Source organism: Miniopterus natalensis, chromosome 20 (genome assembly GCF_054644295.1).
Source record: "Miniopterus natalensis isolate mMinNat1 chromosome 20, mMinNat1.hap1, whole genome shotgun sequence".
In the NCBI taxonomy this organism is placed as follows: Eukaryota; Metazoa; Chordata; class Mammalia; order Chiroptera; family Miniopteridae; genus Miniopterus; species Miniopterus natalensis.
In genome coordinates, this window is record NC_142100.1 from 12,230,268 (window position 1) to 12,256,265 (window position 25,998).

The following is a 25,998-nucleotide window of genomic DNA, read 5'->3' on the forward strand; positions in this document are numbered from 1 at the left end:
TGCTTATCCACTTGCCAGGTGCTTCTGTCCATTGGCAGGACCATCAGATGGTAGAGAAGGATGTACCTGGGCTCTTTCCACCTGTAGTCTGCACAGGGACACCTGCTGGCTGCTGGGAATGCCACATCTTGTGCTCCCTGCGGTTCCAAGTGCATGGCATCATCATTCACCTTGACACTTCATGCCATAGTCAAGGCTTCCTAAAGGCTGTAGGTGGAGGTGGGTGGCCTGGGAGGGCCTGCAGGATGGAGGATCCAGGAGGCGTGTTGGTTGGGTACTTTATCCAATGTGCTGTCCCCTGGGGCACCACAGCCTCCCACCACCAAGACCCTGTTTCCTCCCCTGAAAATTGGCACACAAATGGGAGCCTTGGGTGATGGCAGCCAGGAGGGTGACCCAGGGCCAGTGCAGTTCTGCCCCTGTGCACCCGCCTACTCCAGGTACACACTTATTGCCCACTTCAGCTTCCTGGTCCCTGACATCATTCCCTGTACTCCCAGCAAGTTGCTGAATTCGTCTCACTCTGGCCCCCTGTAAGTCAGAACTTTGCCTCGCATGTGCCTGGAAAGTGGCAGGCTCCTCAGGGCTGCAGTCACTGTCCCTGACCCTTCTCTCCCTCTGACTTCCACCAAACACTGCTGGCAGCCCTTAGTGTGAGTGCATGTGTGGGTGTGTGCCCCTAGACACGTGTGTGCACAGACCTGCAGCCCATTGTGAACATGCCATGCATTTGTAGGCATGTTATTTGCATGTCTGGTAGATCGCTGGGAGACTCCCCCAGTCGAGATGGCCTCTGTTACAGGAGCAACCACTAGGATCCCTGTCAGAAAGTGCATCACCACCACCATGGTTAGGGACCCCCATCTCCAAGTGGGATTGGGTTCCCAGGAGCTGCCTTGGCACCAGCCTGGGGTTGGGGATCAGCCCCCTTTCCATGTCCTAGGTGAGTGTTGTCTGGGTGTTGTCATCAGCACTGGGCAGCTGGCTGCTATGGACCAGACCTCCTGGCAGAAGTGGGTCCCGGAGGCTGGCACTGGCATGCAGGGATGGTCACACTTGTAAAACAAGCTTTTCCATGTGTTCACCAGGGACAGAAAGACTAGTGACCCGTTGCTGGCCAGGTTCCCACCATGCCCGTAAGTGCTTGGGGGCAGGTTGGCAAAAAATGCCCCTAGGTCAGGCTTCCTTCCTGCCATCTTACTGGGCTCCTTGGACCTGCTCCTGGGGGTAACGGATGTCCTCAGCTGCAGCTTGAGACGCCTGTTCATGGAGAGGCCCTGCCCGCCCATCCTGCCTGCCCTTGCAGCCCAGCGGCCCCTCACCCTGGCATTTCCTTCCTTTCAGCCCTGTCCCGAGGAGAAGTCTGAGACTTTCGGTCTCAGCACCCACAGCTGTGGGAAGCCCTTGCTGGCTGTGAACAGACTGGTCATTCATACCTCATACCTCCAGCCTCAAGGCTGTAAGGCATCACCATGCCTTTATCTCCCAAAGTCTCCTCCTGCTGTCCCAGCCCTCCTGACCCTGCCAGTACATTGGCTGTGATGTGGCAGGAGAGAAGAACAGGCTGAGGTGGGCTGGTGGGCTCACCTCTGCGGGGGCACCACAACACCATGTGGACCTCGACTTCAGCAGAGGATCCTGGTCCTCGGAGACTTGGCTATAACTTGGCCTCTGTCACACTCTCCCCAAAACACAGCAGGGCTCATCTGGAAAGGGGTGCTTTTACACCTGGTGGAGTGAGTTTCCACTCACTGTGGGGCAAAGCCCAACTCATTGCAGGCCAAGAGCCCCCCTAGGCTTTCACACGAATCCCTGGAAGCCAGCCGCAAGGGGCCTGGGACACTGCCCCCAGGGAGGCAAGGTCAGTGTCTGCCCTTGCCTGAGACAGCCTGTTTTGCTGGAGGTGGAGGCTGAGATTTGCAAGAGCATAAGTTCTAAGTTATGGAGCAATGACTTGCTTTTCTTGGATGGAAAGAGAGGCTTCAGGCCAAGGACAGAGGTGGGTGGCTCTCTAACCCCAGGTCCATCACGGAAACCTATGTCTACGGTTGTCCCCTGAGTTCTACTTTGGGGACTCACTGGCTCATAGGGAGATGCCCTACTTGCAGGGGTGTCTGGGCAGTACAGGAGGCTCAGAGGGGGGCTCCTGGCAGTAGGGCTCGGATGTTTTCCCTGTGCACTCTCGCAGCAGGACCTTGCCCAATCGTAGGCCCAGCTCCATCAGTCAAGGCCAAAGCCACTGCCTGCTGTTCCTGGGACACATGTGCCAGAGGCAGGCAGGCCTGGGTCTAGCCTCAGATCCTCTAAGGAAAGGGCTGTTGGGGATGTGCCTGTCACCCCCCCCACACACACACATACACACAGTTAAATCAGTCACCTGGGAAGTTGGGAATGGCTGTGGTTGGGGTGTGCACTTGCTGCCATGGGAGAGGCGAGTGTAAGGATGGTGCTGGCCTCACTTCCCACTGGGCTCTGAGGCCGGAGGTGTGCAGGGCTGGGCTGCCTGTGGCACAGCCTCCCTCCCTCCCTCCCTCCTTCCCTCTCTCCCTCCCTCCCTCTGGGGCAGGGTTGGCCAGGCGGCATCCCGGAACCCTCCCCAGGATCTGCATCTTTGAAGCCATGGATACTGACAGAGGATTCAATGAATCCAAGGTCGCCAGCCGGGTGTTGACAGATGCCCGGCCATGATACTATTTCTGATTTAATAACCGAATGGGAGGCTGGCCCTTGGTAATAATTAGGGCTAATTACTGAGGAGGTGTTGACAGACGGGCTGAGAGGAAACAAACTACCTTTATCCCGGGGCTTAGAGTCAGATTACCAGCCCGTGCTATCTGCCCCTCAGAAAGTAGACGCTTCAATCACTCACCAAGGCTTCAAAGGGGCAAGGGCCCTGACAATGCGCGGGGTTTGGAAAGGAGCTATGAAGTGCGCCTTTGACTTCAACTCACCAACGGAGCCCCATTCCAGAAATGGTTTCTTTGTGAAGTTTGAGTTACCCTGGGCAAAGCTGCCTCCGATCTCCGGCAGGCTGGGGCCCTGGCTGGCCCGCCCATCTGCCCAGGTCCTTCCGTGTGTTTTCCTTGACCTGGGAGTGTGTCCAGTTCTTTATATGGCTGTGAGCTGCAGGTAAGGGGATCAGACCATATTATCTCAGCAGGCTGTTCCTTCCCTTGCCTCATCTGGACACAGCTTTTCTGTAGCCTTCAGGGGCAAGTCTGATCTCTGCAGGGGGCCTGATTTATGGTAGGACCGCCCCTTGGGGCCCAGGTGTCACTCATGGAGCTGCCCCACCCCCAACTTGGTCAGTGAGCCAACGTGGACAGGATACTGACCCACAGGAGTCTCAGCGACTGAGAGGTGAATGGTTGTCCTAAGTCACAGATGTGTTGTATGTGAGCCTGATGACTCCCCTGGATCTCCCTGGATCTCAAAGATGGCATGGGGGCTGTGGTCAGACCTCCATGTCCTGATGTGAAGCAGCAGCCCTGGGCAGTTTCCCAGCGTCTTGGCCTGGACCACAGGCCGTTGCATCTGTGATGCAGCTTTGAGAGGCCAGCTGGGAGAATGAAGTCCCTGGCTAAAGCCGTCACAGCTGAATGCAGGGGCCCGTTCTGGGATTCTGGGCTTCGCTATGGTCTGTCCTTGTCAGGAATGCTGGGGGCCAGTGAAGCCTCCCTGAGGACCAGCCTGTACAGAGAATGTCTTTCAGGTTCCTTTTGTGGCCTGGGAGGTGCAGAAGGAGTGAGCCTCTGTTCCTCTGGCCTAGAGGACCAGCCGATTCAGAATTTTCCCACTAGAAAGGTTGTGCTACTTCAACGAGAATGGGTAGGTTGGGCTGGTGGAGAGCACTGTTGTTAGATGAGTTCTTCCTTTCCCTGGCATGCGCTCTACTTCTAGAAGCAATGATGATGATGATGGTAAAGGTCACCCACTAATTTGCTTAACTGAATACTGACTACCTGGTATTGGGGACACTATTGATGAATTTAAATCTATTTATATTAAGGCAAAAAATAGAATGGTATTTTAACCTTTAAAAGATGGCAGATAAATAGAGATAAATAAATAAAGAGAGATAAATAAATAAAGAGAGATAAATAGTCCTGACATCATTACGCACTCCAACCATCATCATAGAAGGAGCGAGAAATAACTCAAATGAAGTGGGAACGAACCCACTCCTTGCCGGGAACTAAAGTTCCCTTTCGTCCGATAAAGGTTAAACAGGAGAAGTACTTAAAAATTGGCATTGAATCTGCTTAAAGTCACCTTGAGTAGAATTAGAAATTGGCCCTAAATCCGAAAGAATCTAAGCAGGAAACTGGGTTTTTATAATATGTTAGTGGTAAATTAAATATCATTACCTATAGCGTGAGGAAAAAATAGCACAAAAATATTGTGTAATGTATTTTATTTGAATAAAAGCCCCCCAGAAAATGGCCAAGAGAGCAGTGTGTCACCTTGTATACAGGCGTGTGCCTGAGCCCTGTTCCCCTTTATTGGCATATTAGCACGGTACAGTTGTCATGGTGATGAAGCAACATAGATGCATTGTTACTGAATCAAGTGCATACTTTATTCAGATTTCCTGAGTTTTTACCTAATGTCCTTTTTCTGTTCCAAAATCCCATCCAGGACACCACATTGTATTTAGTCATTCTGTCTCCTTAGTCCCCTCTGAACTGTCCCAGTTTCTTAGGCTCTCCTTGTGTTTGTGGCCTTCACAGTTTTGAGGAGTATTGGTCAGGTCTTTTGTGGGCTGTCCCTCAGCTGGGGTTTGTCACGCCTTTTTCTCATGATTAGACAGGGGTTGTGGGTTTCTGGGAGCCAGACCTCAAAGATAAGTGCCACCTCATCACATCATATCACTGGTACATGCTGTCATCATGACATCACTGTGTATAGGCTTTTGTTTGCTCATAAGTTTTCACTTCTCTAGAATTAATATATAGGGGTAGGATTGTTGTGCAATATGCTGCATGTGTATTTCATTTTCTAAGAAACAGCCCCACTGTTTTCCAGAATGCTTGTACCATTTCGCATTTTCACCAACAGTGTATGGGAATTCCAGTTGCTCCGTGTCCCAGTTAGCACTGGGTTTTGTCAGCTCTGTTTTCCTTTGCTTTTGGCCATTCTAGGAGTGCGTGGTCCTCAGTTCCATTTCATCTAGGTTGTAGGCCTGTGTTCGCTGAGTTGCTTATAGTATTTCATTATCATCCTTTCAGTGTTTGTGGGTTCTGTAGTGATAACCCTTCTTTCATTATTACACTTTGTTTCTTCTCTCTTTGGCTGTCAGTCTAACTGATTTCTCAATTTCATTGATCCCTTTGAAGAACCAGCCTCTGGCTTTGTTGATTTTCTCTGTGGTATTGTTCCCTGTTTCATTTCTGCTCAGCCTTATTCCCTCCCTTTGGCCTGCTTTGGGCTTATTTTGCTCTTCTAGTTCCTGAAGGTGGAAGCTAGGTCATAGTTTTCAACCTTCCTCTTTCCTAATGTAGCATTTAATGCTATAACCTTTTCTCTGAATCCTACAAGTTTTGATATTTTATTTTTTATTCAGGTCAAAATATTTTCTAATTTCTCTCAGGACTTCCTCTTTGACCCATTTAAAATAACCCATTGGTTACTTAAAAGTACGTTGCTCATTTTCCAAGTATTTGGAGATTTTCCAGTTATCTTTCTGTTACTGATTGATTTCCAGAGAGCATATTTTTTATGCTTTTGTGATTCTTTTTAATTTTTAAAGGTTTGTTTTATGATCCAGGACATGGCCTATCTTGATGAATGTTTCATGTGCTTTTCTGTTGGGTGGAGTGTTTTCTTAATGTCACCTAGGTCAAGTAGATAGTATTAGTCAAGGCTCCTGTGTGACTTTCTGGCCACTTGCTCAATTGATTACTAAGGAGTAATTTAAGTCTCCAGCTATAATTATGTATTTGTTTATTTCTGTTTCCAGTTCCATCAATTTTATGAATTAAATGAATGCATATTTAGGACTTTTCTGTCTTCTTGATGAATTGATGCCTTCTATTTTTATATATCCTTCTATCCTTGATAATACTCCTTGTTCAGAAGTCTACTTTGTCTGATATTAATATACCCACTCCAACTTTCTTTTATTGTTTGTATACCTCTTTCATCTTTTTACTGGGTTTCTTCTAGGTAACTTATAGTTGTTGTTTTTTAATAGCTTATAATTGTGGGGTCTTATAATTAACATGTTGAGAGCATTTACATTTATTGTAATCATTGATATGGTTCTATTTTGACTTATTTTATTTTCTCTGTGTCCTCTGATTTTTTGTTCTTCTACCCCCTCTTTTCTGCCTTCTTTTGGATTATTTGGATATTTTAAATAGTCTGTTTAAATTTTTCTATTGGCCTTGTGGTTATACCTTTTTCTATTACATATTATGTTTTTTAACGTTTGCTCTAGGGATCACAGTGTACACACTTAGCCTTTAACAGTCTTTTTAGGGTTAATTTTTTTTTCATTTCAAGTAAAATATAGAAGCCTTACAACCATATGGATCCCCTTACTTTTCCTCCTTCATGTTATGGCTGATACATTGAAAAACCTACCAGTGTTATAATTTAACAATTTTACATGTTCACTTAAGAGGTGAAAACTTGTATTTTATATTTGCCCAGATATTTACCATTTCTCTCACTCTACTGTCTTAAAGTTTCCACATTTCTTTCTGATTATCATTTCTTTTGAGCTGTGGATTTCCTTTAGAATATCTTTTGGAGCACATCTGCTGGCAAGAAATTCTCTTAGGTTTTCTTCATCTGAGAAGATCTTTATTTTGCCTTCATTCCCCAAGGATCCTATGCTGGATATAGAGTTCTTTCTTTCTTTAAAGGTGTTCTGCTGTCTTCTGGCTTCCACAGTTTTTGATGAGAAATCCACACTCATTCAAATTATTATTTTCTTATGTATAATGTGTTGTTACTGTCAAGATGTTTTTTTATTATTTTCAGCAATTTAATGTGGTTTTATCCTGCTTATGATTCATTTGAGTTCTTGAATCTCTAAATTTTTCTTTTCCCAAATTTGTGAAATTTCAGGCATTATTCAAGTAATTTTTGTACTCCAGTCTCTTTCTCTTCTTCTCAGACTCCAATAACATGAATGTTAGACCTTTTACTGTTACTCCACAGGTCCCTGATTCTCTAATAATTTATTGCAATCTTTTTCTTTTTGATCTTATATTAGATAATTTCCTTTTCTTTTAATCCTCACCCGAGGACATGCTGAGAGAGGGAGGGAGGGAAGGAGAGAGGGAGGGAGAAACATTGATGTGAGAGAGAAACATTGATCAGTTGCCTTCCATATGTGCCCTGACCAGGAATCAAACCGACAGCCTTTCATTGCACAGGACAGGGCTCGGCCAACTGAGCCACCCTGGCTGGGCTAGATAATTTCTACTGATCAGTCTTCATGTTCATCAACTCTTTCGTTTGTCATATCCCATTCCATTATTAAGTTTTTTAGTTTCAGGTATTGTATTATTCAGTTCTGAAATTTCCTTTAAAAAAATTCTTATATCTTTGCTGAGAACTTTCCTTCCATTAAGTTCAAGGTATTTACCTTTGCTTCATAGAGCATAATCATAAAAGCTGTTTTAAAATCCTTATCTGCTAATTCCAGCATCTGAATCATCTTGAGGTTGGCATCTGTAAGTTGTTTTTTTCGCTTTGAGAATTGGTGTCGTTTTCTGGTTCTTGGAACGTTGCATAATTTTGTATTGTATCCTAGACATATCCTGGACTGAGTATTATGTTGGGTCCTTTGGAGAATGTTGGGTTTTGTGTTAGCAGGCAGTCAACCCAGTTAGCTTTGCATCACAAGTTCTGTCTCGCCCTCCGTGGGCTATGGTTTTAATCTCATTTCAATTTTCAAAGCTTTTGAGATGCTGCTTTGGGTCTCTCCCACACATCAGCCACTTGGGGGTCTGTCTGAGACTTGGGTAGTGGTTTAAATCTTAGTCCACATCTTAAAGCTGGTGCTGCTTTGGGCCTGTCCCAGGCATATGCAGCTCAGGAATGAGCCTGGGACTTTTGTGGGTTCCCTCATAGAATTAAGGGACCTTTTTCTTTATCTCTCTCCTCTGTGCAGTTCTCCCCCCCCCCACTTCATCCTGCAGGGTCCCCTTCCCTTGGTTACTCCGGCCAGAAAGACAGGAGTGTCCCACAGAGCCACTGTTTCCACTCAGCTCCCTGTCGAGGGCACCAAGAGGGAAGAGAAAAGCAAACCATCAGAGATTTCCTCTCACATTCTGTAGACTTTTTCTCTGTACAGAAATTAGGGGTTTCCTTCTAAGTTCTAGCCACTGCTGGCTTATGACCATGCATCCTGGGCCTACCCTCAGCGCAATGCTACAGGACATAAAATAAAAACAGGAAAGTCTCCCAGTACAGGTCACTTCTCCAAGTTTTTGCCTCCTCCAAAAAATCTCACTGCTGCTGTTCGTATTTCAGGCTTTTCAGGTAATTGCTTTCTTATATTTTGTCCAGAGTTTTTAGTTGCATCAGCCAGAGAGAGGCTGTAGTGAGCTTACTTGATCCTGGCCAGAACCAGAAGCCTTTCAATGTAGTTTAATTTACATTTCTTCATGAGTGTGGTTCAGCATCTCTTCATATATTTAAGGACCATTTTCATATCTTTTTTGGTGAATTGTCTGTTTATGTCTTTATCCCATTTTTCTTTTGGGCTGTTAGTCTTTCTTTCCTTAATTTTGAAGAGTTCTATATATTTTTATAGATACTAGACTTTTATCTCTTTTGACATGCAAAAGTTTAAACATTTGTTATTAAGTGTTTATTTTCATAGGTGACATTGTAAATGGGATTTTCTTTTAACAGGCTATTGTTTGTGTATGGAAGCTTGAGCTCATTTAAAAAAATAAATTATTTATTTTATTTATTTTTCCATTATAGTTTATAATCAATATTATTTTGTATTAGTTTCAGCTGTACAACATAGTGGCTAGACAATCATGTACTTTACAAAGTATTCCCCCTGGTATTTCATGTAGCCACCTGGCATAATACAGTTATTACAATATTATTGACTATATTTCCTATGCCATACTTTATATCCCTGTTACTATTTTGTAACTATCATTTTGTACTTCTTTTAATCCCTTTACCTTTTCCACCTAGCCCTCCAAGCCCCCTACCCTCTGGAAACTGTCAGTCTGTTATCTGTATCTGTGAGTATTTCAAGCTTGTTTGTTCATTTATTTTGTTCTTTAGATTCTACATATAAATGAAATCATATGGTATTTGTCTTTCTCTGACTGACTTATTTCACGTAGCATAAGTCCATGCTGTCACAAATGGTAAGATTTCATTCTTTTTTATGACTGAGTAATATTCCACTGTATATATGTACCACAGCTTTTTTATCCACTTGTCTATTGATGGGCACTTGGGTAGCCTCCATATCTTGGCTGTTGTAAATAATGCTGCAATGAACATAGGGGTGCATAGCATATATGTTTTTCAATTGGTGTACTGAGTTTCTTTAGCTAAATGCCCAGAAGTAGAATTGCTGGGTCATAAGATAGTTCCATTTTTAATTTTTTGAGGACCTTCCATACCAGTTTTCATAGTGACTGCACCAATCTGCAATCCCACCAACAGTGCATGAGGGTTCCCTTTTTACCTCACCCTCACCAACACTTGTTGTTTGTTGATTTATTGATGGCAGCCATTCTGACAGGTGTGAGCTGATATCTCATTGTGGTTTTAATTTACATTTCTCTGATGATTAGTGACATTGAGCATCTTTTCATATGTCTGTTGGCCATTTGTATGTCCGGTTTGGAGAAGTGTCTATTCAGATCCTCTTTCTGAAGTCTTTTTGTTTTATTTCCTGCTACCATACGAAAATTTTTAAATATTTGAATCTGATTTATCATTGATCATCTAGGGCTCTCATGTATACCATCATGTCATCTGGAAAATTGTTTAAATTCTTCTTTTCCAATTCATATGCCTCTAATTGATTTTTCTTTGTTAGTTGCATTGGCTTAAACCTCCAGTACAATGTTGAGTAGTAGACAATGGGTATTCTCATCTTAGTGGAAATGCCTCCAATATTTCTTCATAAAGTAATGTGTTGGTTTTAGAAATAAGGAGGGTTTGTGTGTGTATTTTCCATCATTTTTATGAAACCCATCAGTTTCTGTTTGCTTAACTAGGTAAAAAATGAGTATTGAATGTTGTCAAAGGCTTTTCAGCATCATTGGAGGTGATTATATAACTTTTCTCTATAGATCTATTTATATGGTATATGACATTAATAGATTTCCTAATTGAACCAACAGGATAAATTCCACATGGTCATCATGTGTTATTTTTTAAATTTGATGTTGTATTTTGTTTGCTAATATTTTATTTACTATTTTTGGTGATATTCATAAGTGATATTGGTCTCTACTTTTCTTCTGATCAAAGCTTTAATATCTCCTGAATTATGATATGTAGTGCTTTACATGTCATTTTTTAAAATTTGTGTTTGAAGTATTTTCCCTTTCACCTAAAATTCATTTAATAAATATGGTTTAAAAATTTTAGTTGGTTTTTCTTTTGTTAATTTCTGGTTTAATTGCACTATCGTCATAGGATATTGTTTATTATATTTCTTATTTATGGAACTAACTGATGTTTTCTTTGTGACACCCAATATACAGTCAGTTTTTACAGATATTCATGTGCAGTTGGAAGAAGGTGTAGTCTCTTATCAGAGTATAAAGTTCCATCGAGATCCATAATATCTTTCCTGTTGAGTCTTCTCTCTCCTTACTTATTCTTGTCTACTAGATCTGACTAGTACTAAGAGCCATTAGTGAGTTTTTCTGACTCTTTGCATCTCCTGTAGCTTTGCTTTATAAAGTCAGTATCTCTGTTCTTTAGTATGTAGATATTCATAAGTGTTATATATTCATTGTGACTTTCAGCTTTTAGTGTTAGAAAGTGTCTGGCGTTGTCAAATCTAATGCTTTTGGGCTAGAATTCAATTTTGTTCATATCAGTATTTCAATCTCTGCTTTATTATTGTTTCTGTTTGCCTAATATAACTGTCTATCTCTAATTTTTGGCTTTTGGAATCACTTTAACATTTTGTTTCTTATTGACTTTTATATTCTGAATGAGTCCTTTATCAGATATGTTTTTGTGAATATTTTCTGCCTGTCTGTAGCCTCGTTTTTGTTATTGTCATTTTGTAGCCTGGTTTTTACTTCTTTGATGTCTCTTGATGAGAATTGTGATTTTGAGCTTCATCCATAAGAGACTGGAGTTTATTCATTTTCAGTTTTGTGGAATATCCTGTTGTATGAATGAACCAAATTTATCCTGTTCTGCAAATGATTGTCTTTTGGGTTGTTTCTAGTTTCTTAAATTACTATTATGCACAATACTGCTATTCTGGTACAAATCTCTTTGTGTACCTGTGTGAGAATTTCTTTAGGGTGTTTATCGAAGAGCGGGGGTTACTTAGTCATAAGGTGTGCAAAATAGCCCCAGGTTGTTTTCCAAACTGATTGTGTTAGTTGGTGCTCCCTCTAGCATGGTAGGAGAGTCCAGTTGTCCCACATCTTGGTCAACATTTGACAGACTGTTTAATTTTTTACTAACTTGCTGGAAGTGTAATTATGTCACATGGTGGTTTTGACAGGCATTTCTAAGATTGTTAATTAGGTTAAACATCTTTTCATATGTTTATTAGCCACTTATGTTTCGTGTGAAATACCTATTCAAGTCTTTTGCCCATTTTTCTTTTCGGTGGTTTTTGTTTTTGTTTTATGGTATTGACGTGTGTGTTCTTTATCTATTCTGATCTAGTATGGGTTTGTCTTCCTCCCCCTCCCCTAGTGTGTTTTTATATTTCTAAACCTACAGAAAAGTTGCAAGTATAGTATATAATGAATACCTCTGTATCTGTCACCTGTGATTACCAAATGTATGTAGAAATAAAGAAAATCTTTCTCTGAAACATTTGTAGCAGATTGCAGACATCATGGCATTTCACCTCAAAAATACTGTAGCCTAGGAATAAGGACATTCTTCTATATAAAATACCATTATCTTTCCCAAGAAGAATTCCATGTTATCTGCAGTCCATATTCAGATTTCCTCAGTTGGCCCAAACAGTTTCTCCGTAGGTTCCCCCTTTTTGATCCAAGACCTAATCAAGTTTCCCAAGCTGCATTTGGTTGTGATGCCTCCTAAGTCTCTTAATTTAGAAGAGTTGCCCTGCTTTTTGCTGTTGTTGTTTTTCTTGACTATGACCTTTTGATAAGTCTGAGCTAGTTGTCTAGTCCCATAATCTGGATGTGTCTGCTTGTTTCTCGCACATTGTTGGCACAGATGTACGAGAATGGCGCCATGTCTTCTTGCATCACCTCAGGAGATCAGTAATGTCAGTTTGTTTACTATTGGCAGTGCCAGTTTTGATCAGATGGTGAAGGTGGTGACAGCCAGATATCTCCATTGTAAAGGAGTCTTTTCCTTCTGTGATTAGTAAATAATCAGTAGAGTAATACCTTGGTACTATGCAAATCACCTGTTTCCCAACAATCTTTACACGCAGTTGGGTCTTTTTTCAGATCTGATTGGTGATTTTTCTAGTCTCTTGCTCTCTATTTATAGTTTTAGTTCCCTGTTTTTCTTTAAAACCATTAAGCATTACTGTTTTAAATGTATCTGAATGCTTTGCTCTGGGGGTCTAGTTCTGCTTCCTGTTGCATTACCCTTCCCAAGGAAATGAAGAAGAATTCCATGTTGCCAATTCATGGTGCCATGTTTCCTTGCTTGTTCTTATGAGTTTTGACTATAAGCCTGCATTTTGTAGGGCTTTGAATTCACTGAGGCCTGAGTTAAAGGTGGCCTCCTTCTGAGAGACTTCACAGACTGAAGGGTTGAGGACCTCCCAAGGTGGTGTGAATTAGGGCTGAAACCTGAGGACTGGCTTTGTTCTGGCGCCTCTGGGTGTGCCTTTAGTTCTGGTTCAGTCTAACACTGACTATATGGCCCTGTGGGGTCTCATCTTTATGGGGGTGCTTCTTTGACATTGCCAACCTTGGGAGGCCCCTTTTGTCTTTCATGGTGCCAGAGGCCTTGAGAGCAGGAACTCCAGGTCACTGGTACAACAAATGCCCTTAGGGCAGGAGCCAGCTGCAGGCTCCACAGACCTCATTAGGTTTCACTTTTACTTAGTGTTTGGCCTCTGAAGGTTCCAGACTTTTTGCAAATCAACTTAGTGATGTATTAAAAATTTTGTTTTTTTATTTTATCAGCATTTGAATTTTTTTTTTGCGGGGAGGGCCAGTCGGGACATTCATCCTGCGAGAAAGTGGTGCCTCCCTAGTCTGTGCTGACTGTGGAATGCTCAGGTGCCCCAAGGACCTGCTGGAGGTGGGTCCGTGCCCTTGTCTGCCACTCATTCAGGGGTGGGGTTCCTGCTTGAGCTAATTCCAGAATCCCATCCTGCCTGTCCTTGCTCTCTCACGCACACACAGCCAGTAAGGCAGGACCCAGTGGGCTGGGGCATTGCCCAGCATCTCTGGGTGGTGGCTCCTCCACTTTGGCTCACTTCTGGTGCTCTTCTTGATTTCTAGGCTTCTTAGCGAAACAGTGTACCTATTGCAACCAAAGGGAAGGGCTCCTTGACTGAGTATAGGGCAGGTGCCCAGGGCAGTCCTTCAACCTATTGGTGGATCAGACTGTGGGGTACACAGAGGTGTGAACCCCCAGTTGCCCAAGACTGTCAAGTAGGGACCTGTGGTCTCTGGGCACCGGCCCCTCCTCTAGCCCTGCCTCCTCTGCCTCTTAAATTGCATGGGTTCCAGCTGCTGAGGCAGCCCCGTGGCGGTGGCAGGTTTTCACCAACACCTGCTTGTTTGGGTACATGCTCCTGCCTCTGTGGCTGCTGGGCTGCCCAAGGCGTGTGGCCTTAGTGGGAAGATGAGTGCTGGGTGCAGCCTTAACTGCCCACCGCTCCCCACGCCTGGGGAAAGGCTCGGGTCCCCTCTGCTGGGGATAATTCTGCCAGGCTGCTACTGCTGAGGGGACACAAGGGGACGCTATCGTCGTCCATTTATGGGTGAGGGCCTGCAGGGCTTTTGGGGGCATTTGTAGCATCAGTTGGAAAGGCTGTCAGAGTTGTGCAAATTGTGTCAGATTGTGTTTCTTTTTAATTTTTAAAAGAATGTGTCTCGCTTTGACATCTTGAAGAGCAGGCAGAATCCGAAGTTGTGCTCGGTGGATTAAGTTTCATGTTCCTGTGCCCTCCGGGAGGAAGAGACAAGTGATAGGACAGGGAAAGGAGGCGGCAGCAGCCATATCGCACATCGGCCTTGCGCAAGGGGCTGTGGCCTCCGCTCGGGGCAGCTGCTGCCAGGGGAGATAGGATAATATGATTATTTGCAATTAGATTAATAAAGAATAATTAGATGTCATAAATCAAGTAATCATAGGATATTGTCATGGGAAAAATATGTAGCTAGAATTAATTAGTTTTCAAATAAAGCATTTATTTTAATTGCTTGAAATGATGGAGCCCTTAATTGCCGATGCATCATTTTGGCCTGAGCATTTTGGTTGTTGTAACAACGTGACGGGTTTGTTCCCGCACTCCTGGGGAAACAATAGAGGAGAACTTGATTTCATCACCTCAGAGTGAGCCTTGTGCTGGTGAGGTTCTGGAAACTCCTCTCAGGCCCCAGGCAGGTGGCAAGTGTGGGCTGGGCTAAAGCTGGCACTGCATGTGTATGTGTGTATGCATGTGCCTGTGGGTTCCAGTAAGTGTGTGCATGTGTAAGTGTACATATGTGTGTGTGAGTGCATGTGCATGTGTACCGAGGATGAACATGCTGGGGGTGTGCATGTCAGGACTGCACAGTGGGAGCCCCGCAAAGGTGGCCTGTTGGACTCTGTGGCTTGGACTGAGTGGTGGGGCCCCCCATCCTGAACTGGGACTTTTCTTCTGGATTGAGGGGCTTTAGCAGGGGCTGCATTCTTGGGTTTCTCCAAATCTGGAGCCCAGCAACCTTGTGCCCGTCGCCGACCAGCTCTTCTTTGGGGGTAGGCACCTCACAGGCAAGCAGTAATTTCTGATGCCAGTCTGTCCAAGGGTGGCCACTGCCGGGTTTGCAGCCCTGGCCTGGCTGCATCTCTAGGTGGCTTACCTGTCCCATGCCAGAGCAGAGGTCATGGGTCGTGGAGCATTATGGGGTTGGGTACCTCTGCTCCCAGAGGGAGGCTGTTCTTGTGTTTGAGAAGAATCAGCTGGCCTTTAGCCAAAGGTGGGAAAAACTGAGAGAGAGAAGGAGAGAGAGCGAGAGAGAGCAGCCACCCCTGCACTGTTGAGTCCCTGCTGCCTGTGGGACTGAGGTGGCATGAGAGGACATAGGCTTCCAGGGACTGTAGGATTGAGTGATAGGGGTAGGCTAGGTGGGGACCCTAGGCGGAGTCTCCTTTGGGGTGATGGGTGGGCCCCAACAGGCCTTAAACACAGGACCAGCAATATGAGGAAGGGTCTCTCATCTGTGATAACAGCCCTCCTGGGGAGTGATAGGGTGATTCAGGCCCCTGCCCCTTGCCCACACACTGCTGCGCCAGTTTCAGCCCCTCCTGGCAGCGTACAGGCCTGAGCCTCAGGAGCCGAGGGCAGCTCAGTAGACCTTTCCTTCCCCAGGAGTAAAGGGTGCTGCCTCCTTGAAGGATGGAGTGACAATCAGCACTTGTGCGTTTTCAGGCCCAGGACCCAGCAGGCAGCATTTGCAGCGCATACAAGGAAGAGGTTCCACTCCATCTTCTGGTCCTGCTCACTCTTTGGCACCCAGGGCTCTCCCTCGCACACTCTGAATTTGCTGGGAGGGCCAGTTGGGGTGGGCTCCCTGAGGGAGAAACTGGAGTGAGGCCTGGACAGAAGGCAGGACTCAGCCAGGCCTGGAGTCAGGCTGACCCCTGCACAGCCTGGGCGAAGAGGGCCTGCCCCAGCCTGAGTGGGCTGCCGCAGTGCTCAGTGGGAGCCAGGGAGCCAGAGGTGTAGCTGGCATTCCTGAAGACCAGCGGAGGGTTCTGTGCCGCGCAAGTGCGGCCAAAGGAGGGTATGGCACTGATGTGCCCGTGTTGGGACTCGGGTAGTCCTGCTTGTGTGCAGAGGCCATAGGCAGATGGAAGAGGGGTGGGCAGCATCCAGGAAGGCCTCCTGCTACCTTTCTGAAGGGGGACAAGCGGGTCACTTACATGCCCTCTCTTGGTCCCCAGGTGGCTGCACCCCTGCCCAGTATGGCAGCTCTGCCATCCCTACCCCCAGACCCCCAGTTTGTCCTCCGAGGTGCCCAGTCGGCGGTGCACGCGCTACATTTCTGTGGAGGAGCCCAGGAGCAGGGGCACCCGCTTCTCCTCTCAGGGTGAGTAGCTGCCGCTGACCTGCCCCCAGGGCCTAGCCCAGGGCGAAATTTGGGGGGAGCTCGCAATGAACCTGGCACTCATCTGGGGGTCCTACAGAGGTCTCAGACTGCCTGTCACCTGGGCACACTTTTAGAGCTTACTCAATATGCTGTCCCCTTGGGCCTCACCCCTTGGGAGAGGCAGGAACACACGCCCATTCTGTTACAGGTGCCACCCAGTTTGCACTGTCAACGGAAGTCCTCCCTCCCTCTGCTGAGAAGCAGCTCTACCTAAGGGGCTCTTAGAGGCTCCCAAGGGCACCCTTGGAAGAGCATGTGACACCTTTACCCATTGTTCACATTTAGGGCTCTCACCTCAACTAAAAACTCAGGCAGCTGGAACACCTGGTCCACCAGTGTCATAGCCTCCAGACCAGCCCCATGGAACATGCTGGGTGTGTCCACCCTCCTCTGATACCTCCTCCTGACCCTGACCCTGCACTTGTCTGAACAGGTCCCTGAATGGGCTGGTGCACATCTGGAGCTTGCAAACACGGAGGGCGATCGCCACCCTGGACGGGCACAGGGGTCAGTGTGTGATCTGGCTGCAGACATTGTCCCAGGGACACCAGCTCCTCAGGTATGTCTCAGTGGCAGTCCCAAAGGAGTACGGTCCCAAAGGAGCCAAGGTGTGGTCTTCAGTGGGGGCTAGGAGTTCTCTGGTTGAGACCCTCCTGGTCTCCCCTAGCCACTTGGGCTGCCTCACCCCCAAAAGCAGAATAGGGTGTGACCCCTGCTCTTAGTCCATCCTGAGGCAGTGCATCTGGGTTGTGCTGAGTGCCGTCCCAGTGGGTGCTCACTAAGAAGGGCCTAATGAATGTATAAGATGGCTCTGTCCATAGCCCCTTGCTGCCTGTGGCCTGAGCAGAGCCTGCCTGGCCTGCACAGCTCCCCAGTAGTGGGAGCTGGGGTCCTGAGGCTGAGCTTGAGGCCTCTCATTGGAGGAGCCTACTGCAGGCCTTGGAGCCGTGGTGTCCCAACACCACTCTGCCAGGTGACCTTCCTGGCTATGCATATACCTTCCCCACAAGTTGGCGAAGACTGATCACCAGGGCAGCACATGGAGCATGAGCCTAAAGATTACCAGGCTGGTCAGAGAAATGCTCCACAACCTGGTATGGCTCTCCAGGGGCACTGGGAGCACCACACAGGTGCCAATGTCTATAGCACTCAGGACTGCCCAGCAAGGGCTCAGCAGGAAATGGCAGCCACACTCCTGGTGGAGGAGAGTGCATTTGCCAAGGCTGTGGCAGGCCCAGCCTGGGAGTATCACCAGAGGCCATGAGGAGCTAGAGGCTGGGCAGCAGAGTGGGGAGTGGTTCTGTTCCGGCACTGCCCCCCAGCCTTGTGGGGGTGACAGGCTGGGGACTCCAGGCAGGGTGTGGGCCAGGAGGCAACAGGAAGGGGCAGGTGGGTGAGATAGCAAGTTGGAAGGGACTTCTCTACTTCCCATGGGGAGAGGGAGGGACAGGGAAGGGCACAGACCAGGAGGTGTGCAGGGAGCTGGCTACCTGCCTGGTTGCCAGAGCTGGCCATTGCCCTGGGTCATACTGATGTCTGGCACTGTTCAGGGATTGCCACTCCAGCCCAGGAATCCACCAAATCAGAGTGCTGTTCTCTTGGATGTTCTCTGCCCCAACTCCAGGACTGGCTTATTCTCCTGCTCTGGACTTAGAGCCTTGACATCATCTGTGTGTGCACTGTGGAGCCGGTCCCCAGAGGATGAGGCCTGCTGGGACACCACTGGTCTGCAAAGCATTTTTATGCCAGACTCATGCAGCTCCCACCACCCTGGAAGTGACTCAAATGTGACTGAGTGACCAGAGGTGTCCTGGAAAGCTGTGGCCCTGGATGTGTGTGTTGGTAGAGTACTTGCAGGCCTCCTGAAGGGGCTGGCCCAGAGCTCCGTGCCAGGCTAGCCCACTTGCTGTCTGCCCACACTTGGTACACAGGGCCTCACAGTTTTGGTCTTTCCCTGATAATAGAGTAGGTGTCATGTCTCAATACCCAAATAAGTCACTTGTACCAGGAGCTGCCATATATAAATGTCCCTGCATAATTTTCAGCTGAGGTGTAGGCCCTACTGGGCCTCCTGTTCCTCCGAGGCCCAGGCACCTTGCGTGTCCTCTGGGAACCCCTGGCATGAGTGAGTGCTCGGGTTCCTGACACCCTCTTCTGAGGCTTCAGTCCACGGAGATCTGGGCCAACACGGTGCAGGGTGGAAAGCTCCTGGTGTAACCTATGAGGGGATGTTGGGTGGCAGCCCTCCTTCCAGTCATGATGGCACTGCAGAGGCTCCTCTCCAGGCAGGGGGCCTGAGGGTGAGAAGGGCTGCAGAGCAGACTGTGCAGGTGCTTGGAATGCCCAGGTGCGTTTACGTTGCACTAGAGGCTGTGCACCCAGCTGTGTTTAGAAGCCAAGTGTCTCCAAAGTGGCTCTTGAGGGAGGAAAGTGAGCTTTCATGTCAAGGAGAGTCTGGAGGATAGAAAGTGAGGAGCCAGGAGCCCTGGCCTTCGCCGTGCTGTACACGGGGCTTCAGGAAGCCCCGGGGCAGCTCCACAGACACCCCAGCCCCATCTACAGGCTCGAGGACACACCTGGGCTCGCGACAGCTGGCTGGGTGGGTATGTGTCCTGCCTTTTTCATTGTGAGGTGTAACAATCTTGCAGAAAAGTGCACAGAACAAGTTTGCAGACTGCTGTATTATCACAGAGTGGACACCTGTGTAACCACTCGCAGCAGGAAGCCGAGCACTGCCAGCCCTGCTCTCTGCCCTGTCCCCGGGAGGCAGCCTCTCATGCCTTGCTTGTGTTTACCATCTGAACGTGCATCTCCAAAAGGCAAAGACTCACCCTGGCCAGTTTGGGTCAGTGGTTAGAGTGTCAGACTGGGGACTGAAGGGTCCCAGTTTGATTCCAGCAAAGGGCGTGTGCCTCTGTTGCAAGCCTGATCCCCGGCCCTGGTGTAGGCGCGGGCAGGAGGCAGCCAATCGATGTGTCTCTCACATATCAGTATTTCTCTCTCTCCCTTCCATTCTCTCTGAAAAACTATGGAAAGGGTATCCCCAGGTAAGGATTGGAAAAAAAAATTAAAAGGCAAAGGCTCATTTTGTCTGTTTTTTTTCCCCGTGACTTAAAAAAGTGGAGTCATAAGAACAGCTTCTTGTGTGTCTGACTTTTTCCCTCGGCTCTGTCTTTGTGAGATCCACCGAGGCGCGTGCTGCTGCAGCTCACTGTGCAGGCTTCTCTGGGTGGTGTCCCTGGAAGTGTGTACCCAGATGACATATGCTACTGTGGGTGGAGATCTGAGTTGTCCACTTGGGCCTGCTGTGGGTAAGGTGGAAGAAGGCTCTCGGCTAGGCCTCCTGGTGCCAGACGCACACGTGTCTGCAGGGCGGATCCCGTGCCCACAGGTAGAACGTTCTGTTCGCGCACATTGGGCTGCTCGGGAGCACCAGGCTGCACTCATCCCAGTGCAGCAAGCGCTCCCAGCCCCCCATTGCCACCTGGGGCCAAGGAGCTTCTGGGCATGGCTATCCCTGTGTGAGAGTCATCAGGGGTGATGGGCATCAGGCCAGGAGAGAATGTGTACAGTGTTAGCAATTAGGGGACGGGTGAAGGAGGTATGGGAGGTCTTCCTCCTGTTCTCACAACTGTTCTGTGAATTTGAAACAAATTCAAAATAAAAAGCTACTTAAAAACAGGCCAGTCCTTTGCTTACAGCACGACTGCCGTCTTGACTGTGAGGCAGATGCCCTCCGTGTGCGAGCATGTCTCTCTTGTATTGGGCTCTGGTTCGTCCTTGTGTCAAGGACACTGCCACGTCTGTCTCTCTCGCATCTATCTGTGCAGTCAGCCTGTTCCTGAGGAGTGTGGTGTGGTTCTTAGCCCTCCAAACGTTCCAGCGTTTTAACATCAGCCCGGCGGGTTCTCCAGAGGAGTGGAGATTTGGACAGGGCCTGAGCTGCTGTCGGTCAGCCTGGGGAAAGCAGTCATCTGCGCAGCACTCGCGTTCGCAGCATGGGTGGAGGCCTCCGTCTGCAGTGATCCTGGGATGCCCATCAGAGTGTTCGGGACTGGGTGTCATGGACACGGGCTCACATGTGAATGCCAGGGCTGAGAAGACTTCCTCGGCTGAGGTGCCCCAGCCTGATGACCTGGAGCTAGCCGCGGCCTCTCTGGAAAATGGCCCCTGCCTTCCTTTGGCCTCCGGTTGGCCACAGCATGCTGACATTTGTCCAGGTGGGATGTGCAGACCTCTCATCTGGGAGGCTCATGGACTGTCTCTATTCTTGGTTTTGGCAGTCAGGGCCGAGACCTGAAGATGTGCCTATGGGACCTGGCGGAGGGCAGAAACGCTGTTGTGGACTCCGTGGGCCTGGAGAGCGTGGGCTTCTGCAAGGGCTCCATCCTGGCCATGGGTCAGGAGCGCTGGATGCTGGCTGTGCCCGGGAGAGGCAGCGATGAGGTGAGCACTGGCCCACACAACCCCTCACTCATGAGTCACCGGAGGCTGTTTCCCCTCCATGGGCACTCTCATCCTTAGCACCTGGTTGCAGGAACACTATGCTCTGCAAGGACCCCAGGGGACTGTGGGGCAGGTCCAGGTCTTTCTGCTGGATCGTAGCTCCAGGGCCCTCAGATGGGCCTTCACCTGGTCTCCTGTGAGATGGCCCTTATGGTGAGAGTCAGGAAGGAGGCCCAGAGGGGTGACTGGTGTCTCTGGGAGGACCGGGCACCCAGCACGGTGCAAATGGACGAGTGGAGTGTCAAGGCCTGAGGCCATCAGTATTGGAGGAGAGATCGCCAGACAGATCCACAAGGACTTAGGAGCAGGCACTTGTACAGGGAAGTCCCCAGCAGACCAGCAGGAGACAGTGGAAGACAGACCAAGGCCCTAGTGAAGTTGAACTAGGTCTGGGAGCCAGGGCAGCAGGGGAGGGGTAGCCTTCTGGGAAGCAGAACTGGACCCTGGTGCGACAGACCACGGGTAGGGCTGGGGCCTAGAGGGTAAGGGCTCACACTGGGTGGCGATCGCAGTATGGAGAGACACAAGTGAGCAGGGGAGCGTCAGGATGGAGCTGGAGAGTGGGGTGGGTGTGACAGCCTCAGAGGTCGCCGTCAGATGGTGCTTATGCCAGAGTGGCCAACAATGGTTGGTGGTGGCAAGGACAGGTCAGGCTGCACAGTGGTGTCCATAGCCCAGAGACAGAAGAGGAAGAATCCCCCAATGGAAGCAGTGCCCAGCATGTGGGGCAGATTTTGGAAAGCCTGGGAGAGGCGGAGGGTGTGGCTGGAGGCACCAGTTCTTGGGGGAGCTGAAGGGAAATGGGAGAAGAAACCCATGAGCAGTGATTGGATGGCCTGGAGAGTGTGGGGTCCCGCTGCGGGTCGGGGTGGGTGGTGGGCAGGGAGGGGGTAACCTGCCTACCGCCCACTCCTGCGTTCTCGCAGAGTCTGCACGGCAGGCAGCGCCGGGCAGGGACCTGAGGCCTATGCACATGGGGAGGTTTGGCCCCCGCCCAAGAAGAGCCGTTTGTCTTAAAGCAGGTTCAGTTCATAAATAATGAGATAGGAACAGGCATTTATTTGTTCATGATTGCATTTAAATCACCAATTAGGAGCTACATATACTTTTCTTGCCAATTTGCCAAAAACCTGTTAAAACTTTTATTAATGGGAAAGGAGAGAGGTGCGCTTCCTCCAGGAGGGCAGGAGCCGGGCAGCCCAGCCTTCCTCCTGTGCCGCACACGCAGAGACCGGCCTGCGGGCCCAGCCAGCTCTCCCACCAAGGCCAGGGGGCTGGGTGCTGTCTTCCACCTCTGCCACCCCAGGACTTCAGACTGGTCTTGTCCCTCCTCCTACCATCACCCTCTGCCCCACAACTCCTCTCCCAGGCCTCATTGCTCAGACCACTTATGCCTTCTGCTCGAGGCTGTCTTAACTGACCTCCTGGCTTCCATCTCTGGCAGCATCTGTGTTTTTCAGGAGCAGCCAGTCCAGGGACCTCGCACATCCTGGGAAAATGGTTATTTTCCATGCTCCCACCTGGAATCTGCCTGGACTAGGCCCTGGAAAAGCATTGCTGGCCTGTGCCCAGACAATGCCGGGGGAGGACATGCTCCTGCCCCACTTGGCTGTCTGGGTGGCCACGCTTGCTCAAACCAACATTTTTCCTTCTGGAAATAAAAGTTGCAGTTGAGTGCCAGGTGGAAAGCTCTCCAGTGTCTGCAGGAAGCTCTGAGCACAGGCTACTGTGCCTGCCCTGGTTCCTGGGCCACTGCTCCTTGCTCTCCCTCTCCCTCACTCCTTTCCCCTCACTCCCTCCCGCAGCGCCTAGCTCAGGCCATGGGTCTGCCCTGTCCCCTGAAGACCTTCTCCTCACAACCAGAGAAAACTGGCTGGGTGACTCACCCCCTTGTTTTTGTGACCTTCCTCACTGCCCACCAGAGGGATCTTCCTGAGCCCAAAGACCAGAATGGGGCATCCCTCATTGACCCGTGGGCCTGTGTGCCCGGCCATCCAGGGTGCAGACCTGTGCAGACTGTGTCCAGCGACATCGGCTTCCTCAGACTTCCCTCTCCCTGTGGCTTCTCCTTCCCCCTCCGGCCACTCGGCACCTTGAAACCAGCCTGTCCTCCTGATATGGTGACAAAAGGAACGGATCTCATTTTAAGAAATCTGAATAATTCAGGAAATAGAACAGTGCACAGGAAAGGAAATAAAGTGTCCTGCCGCAGCTTGGTCTGTGTCTTTCCAGACCATCCCCTCCCGGCACAGCTGTGGGCCGACTCGCTTGGACTCTGAGGGGACCCTACCACTCGGCCACAGCCTGCTGCTTTGCACCTGTACAGGGTCGAGGTGCCCGAGGCGTGGGGACTGAGAAGAGCATCTCCCTGCCTTAGGTGAGCGGTCCTGGCTGGATGCTTTACCTGCCTCCGTTGTCGGCAACAGTTCTCGGGGGATGAGCCTGTGCCTAGTTGATGTCACTCACTACAGAGAACAGAAGGCTCCGAGAGCCCTCTCTCCTTTCGGTGTGGGTTTCTTTTTTCCACTGTGTCTTGGTTGTCACACATTGTCTTATATTTCTTTTCATTTTGCTAGAGCTTCTCCTCAAGCATCTTGACTGTTCCAGGGTCCCTTTTTTGACCACCTTTTATGTCATGCAGTAACACGGTTCATGTCACTTTGATTCTTTTCTGTCTCCTTCGTGGGCAGTGAGGGCCGATCCACCTGTGTAGATGCTGTCCCGATGGTGATGGGGAGCCTGTGTGCTTGTATGTCTGCATGTGTGAGTGGGTGTGTGTTTGTGTGCATGCGTGTGTATGCACACTGTGCACATCTGGCAGGGACCCCAGGACTCAGCCTTCCTAGCAGTGCTGGTGCTGGGATGCTTTGCAGGTTTCTGTTGAGAGCCCTGCCCAGAGCTCACCCACACACCCAGCCCAAGCATAGAGACAGACATGGGGCATGTTGCAGGGCCTCGAACCCGAGAGGACCAGACCATGAGGCCAGCTTTCCACCCTGCCTACAGCTGCCCTCGGGCATGGCACCCAGCACACGTGTGGCAGAACTGGAACTCAGACCTGGGGTTTAACTCTGGGGCTCAGGCCCATTCTGTGTGTGTTAGTGAGAGCTCAGCCATACTTGTACAACTCAAGTTCACTCCTAGTTCTCCCCGATGGGGGTTCTGTGTTCTGGGTATCAGGCAGTAGGCCAGCTGTCCCCTCAACGTCCTCAACTCCTCTGGAACTCAGACTCATTGTCTGCAAACCAGAGAGTGCCTCCATGTCGGTGAGGGGTGACATGCGGCTCCACAGGGGCTGCACGCTGTTGCTGTGACATTGGTGGAGGTGCTCTCGCCAGTGGATGGGGAGCTAAGGGCTGGCAGAACCCCCCACCATGGAGCAGTGGACCTGCATCTCATAGGATCCCCTCTCTTCTTCCAAGCCCTGCAGGAGTGGCACCCTTGTCCCTGCATGGCAGATGAGGGAGCTGAGGCATAAGGGATGCAGATGACTGGGAGCCCAGTTCCAGTCTGTGGGGCCCCTGAGTTTGCTCCTTGTGCCTGCTCCTAGTGGCTTTGTCTGTCCGCTGCTGAGGATGTGAGGCAGAGCCTGGCCCAACTTGGTGGACAGGCCCGAGTGTGAGCTGTCTGTGCCAGGCAGTGAGGCACATCTGCCAGTCTAGTTCAGGTGACACAATACAGCCACAACACCCAGGGTAGAGGCATGGAACACTGGCGACAGCCAGGCTCTAAGCAGAGCTTCCCATGTTGTATGTTATGGTTATTTCCTAGGTTGGGTGAAGGGTCCCCAAGTGATCCCTGTGCAAGTCTTTGTACCATTTGGTATGCTGAGAGTGCAGAGTCGTTCACATGTAAAACCCATGGCAGGAAAGGGAAGCAGGCAGAGGTCGGGAGAATGGGCGAGCCAAGGAAGTGCTTAGTGAGCCAGGCCTCCTGCTCAGCAAGGAGGTAAAATTGGGGAGAGGCTGGAGGCAGCAGCTGGGCAAGAATGCTACTTAGAGGGACATGCCGGTCACTCTGGAATGACGCCATGCACGTTGTTTCACCAGGCTTGTAGCACTCGAGCCCACGAACCTGTGCGGCCTAATTAGGAGGCTGGGCTCCCAGGTTCCTACTGGGAGCAGACAGAAACTCGCAGCAGTCTTAGCTAATCGCCTTAAAAGTCTCTTGTTTGTATAGAACAGACTCGACTTGGCGCCGGCCCAAATCAACTTGTTTTCTTACTGTCAGATTCAGATTCTGGAGATGCCATCCAAGACGTCAGTGTGCACCCTGAAGCCAGAGGCAGATGCCAAGCCAGGCATGCCCATGTGCCTGGAGCTGTGGCAGGTAAGGCCCAGTGCACGCCAGCCACGCCCTGCCAGCCACGCCCGCCGGGCTGTGAATCATGGCCCATTCAGGATTTTGTTTGTCGGCAAACCAACAGGGCAATTAGCCCCCTGGGAGAACATGTGCACCCGCTTCCACAGCAGCCTGTCCCTGGCATCCCCTGCCACCCTCCAGCTGCTTCAAGGGATGCTCCTGCAAACTGCCCCAGGGCAGGCCTGGCTTCTGCTATTCTCTGCAGGCTGGGCTGGGGGAAAGGGGCACCCCACACACAGTGCAGTGAAGGGGGACAGCTGGGTTAGCTGAGCTGGCCCCCTCCCAGGGAAGGACTCTTCTCTCCTGTCCTCGGCCTACTCACCTTTACCAGAGGCCCTAGCTCTCCTTGAGGCTCAGCTCTCAGTCCCCCAGAGGTCAACACTGGCTCACAGTATGTGTACCCACTCCTTGGGTCTCTCATGTTTGGGACAGCAAAGCAAATGGTGTGGTGTGTTCACTTAGAAAGAATCCCGGGCAGTGTCTTGGCCGTTGCAGAAACTGGTAAGCAGGTCACTGACCAGTGTCCATCTCAGGAGTGCTGCTCAAAGGTCATTTTCTCCTCTGTTCAGTTTACCAGCACCTTCTGAGGGCCGCCCCGTACCGGTCTGGGATCAGGAGCAGGTGATTCCGGCCTTGT

At 49.4% G+C, this 25,998-nt stretch overlaps 1 protein-coding gene across 1 annotated transcript in view; it reads left to right on the forward strand.

Annotated features, from left to right (window-relative positions):
- GNB1L (G protein subunit beta 1 like) overlaps nucleotides 1–25,998 on the forward strand; it is a 55,634-nt gene that overhangs the window by 9,454 nt on the left and 20,182 nt on the right. Inside the window, exons 2-5 of the mRNA XM_016204359.2 lie at nucleotides 16,288–16,433; nucleotides 16,927–17,052; nucleotides 20,777–20,939; nucleotides 25,230–25,328. Of these exons, the coding sequence (XP_016059845.1) occupies nucleotides 16,309–16,433; nucleotides 16,927–17,052; nucleotides 20,777–20,939; nucleotides 25,230–25,328 (513 nt within the window). The 5' untranslated portion in view covers nucleotides 16,288–16,308. The remainder of the gene's footprint in view (nucleotides 1–16,287; nucleotides 16,434–16,926; nucleotides 17,053–20,776; nucleotides 20,940–25,229; nucleotides 25,329–25,998) is intronic.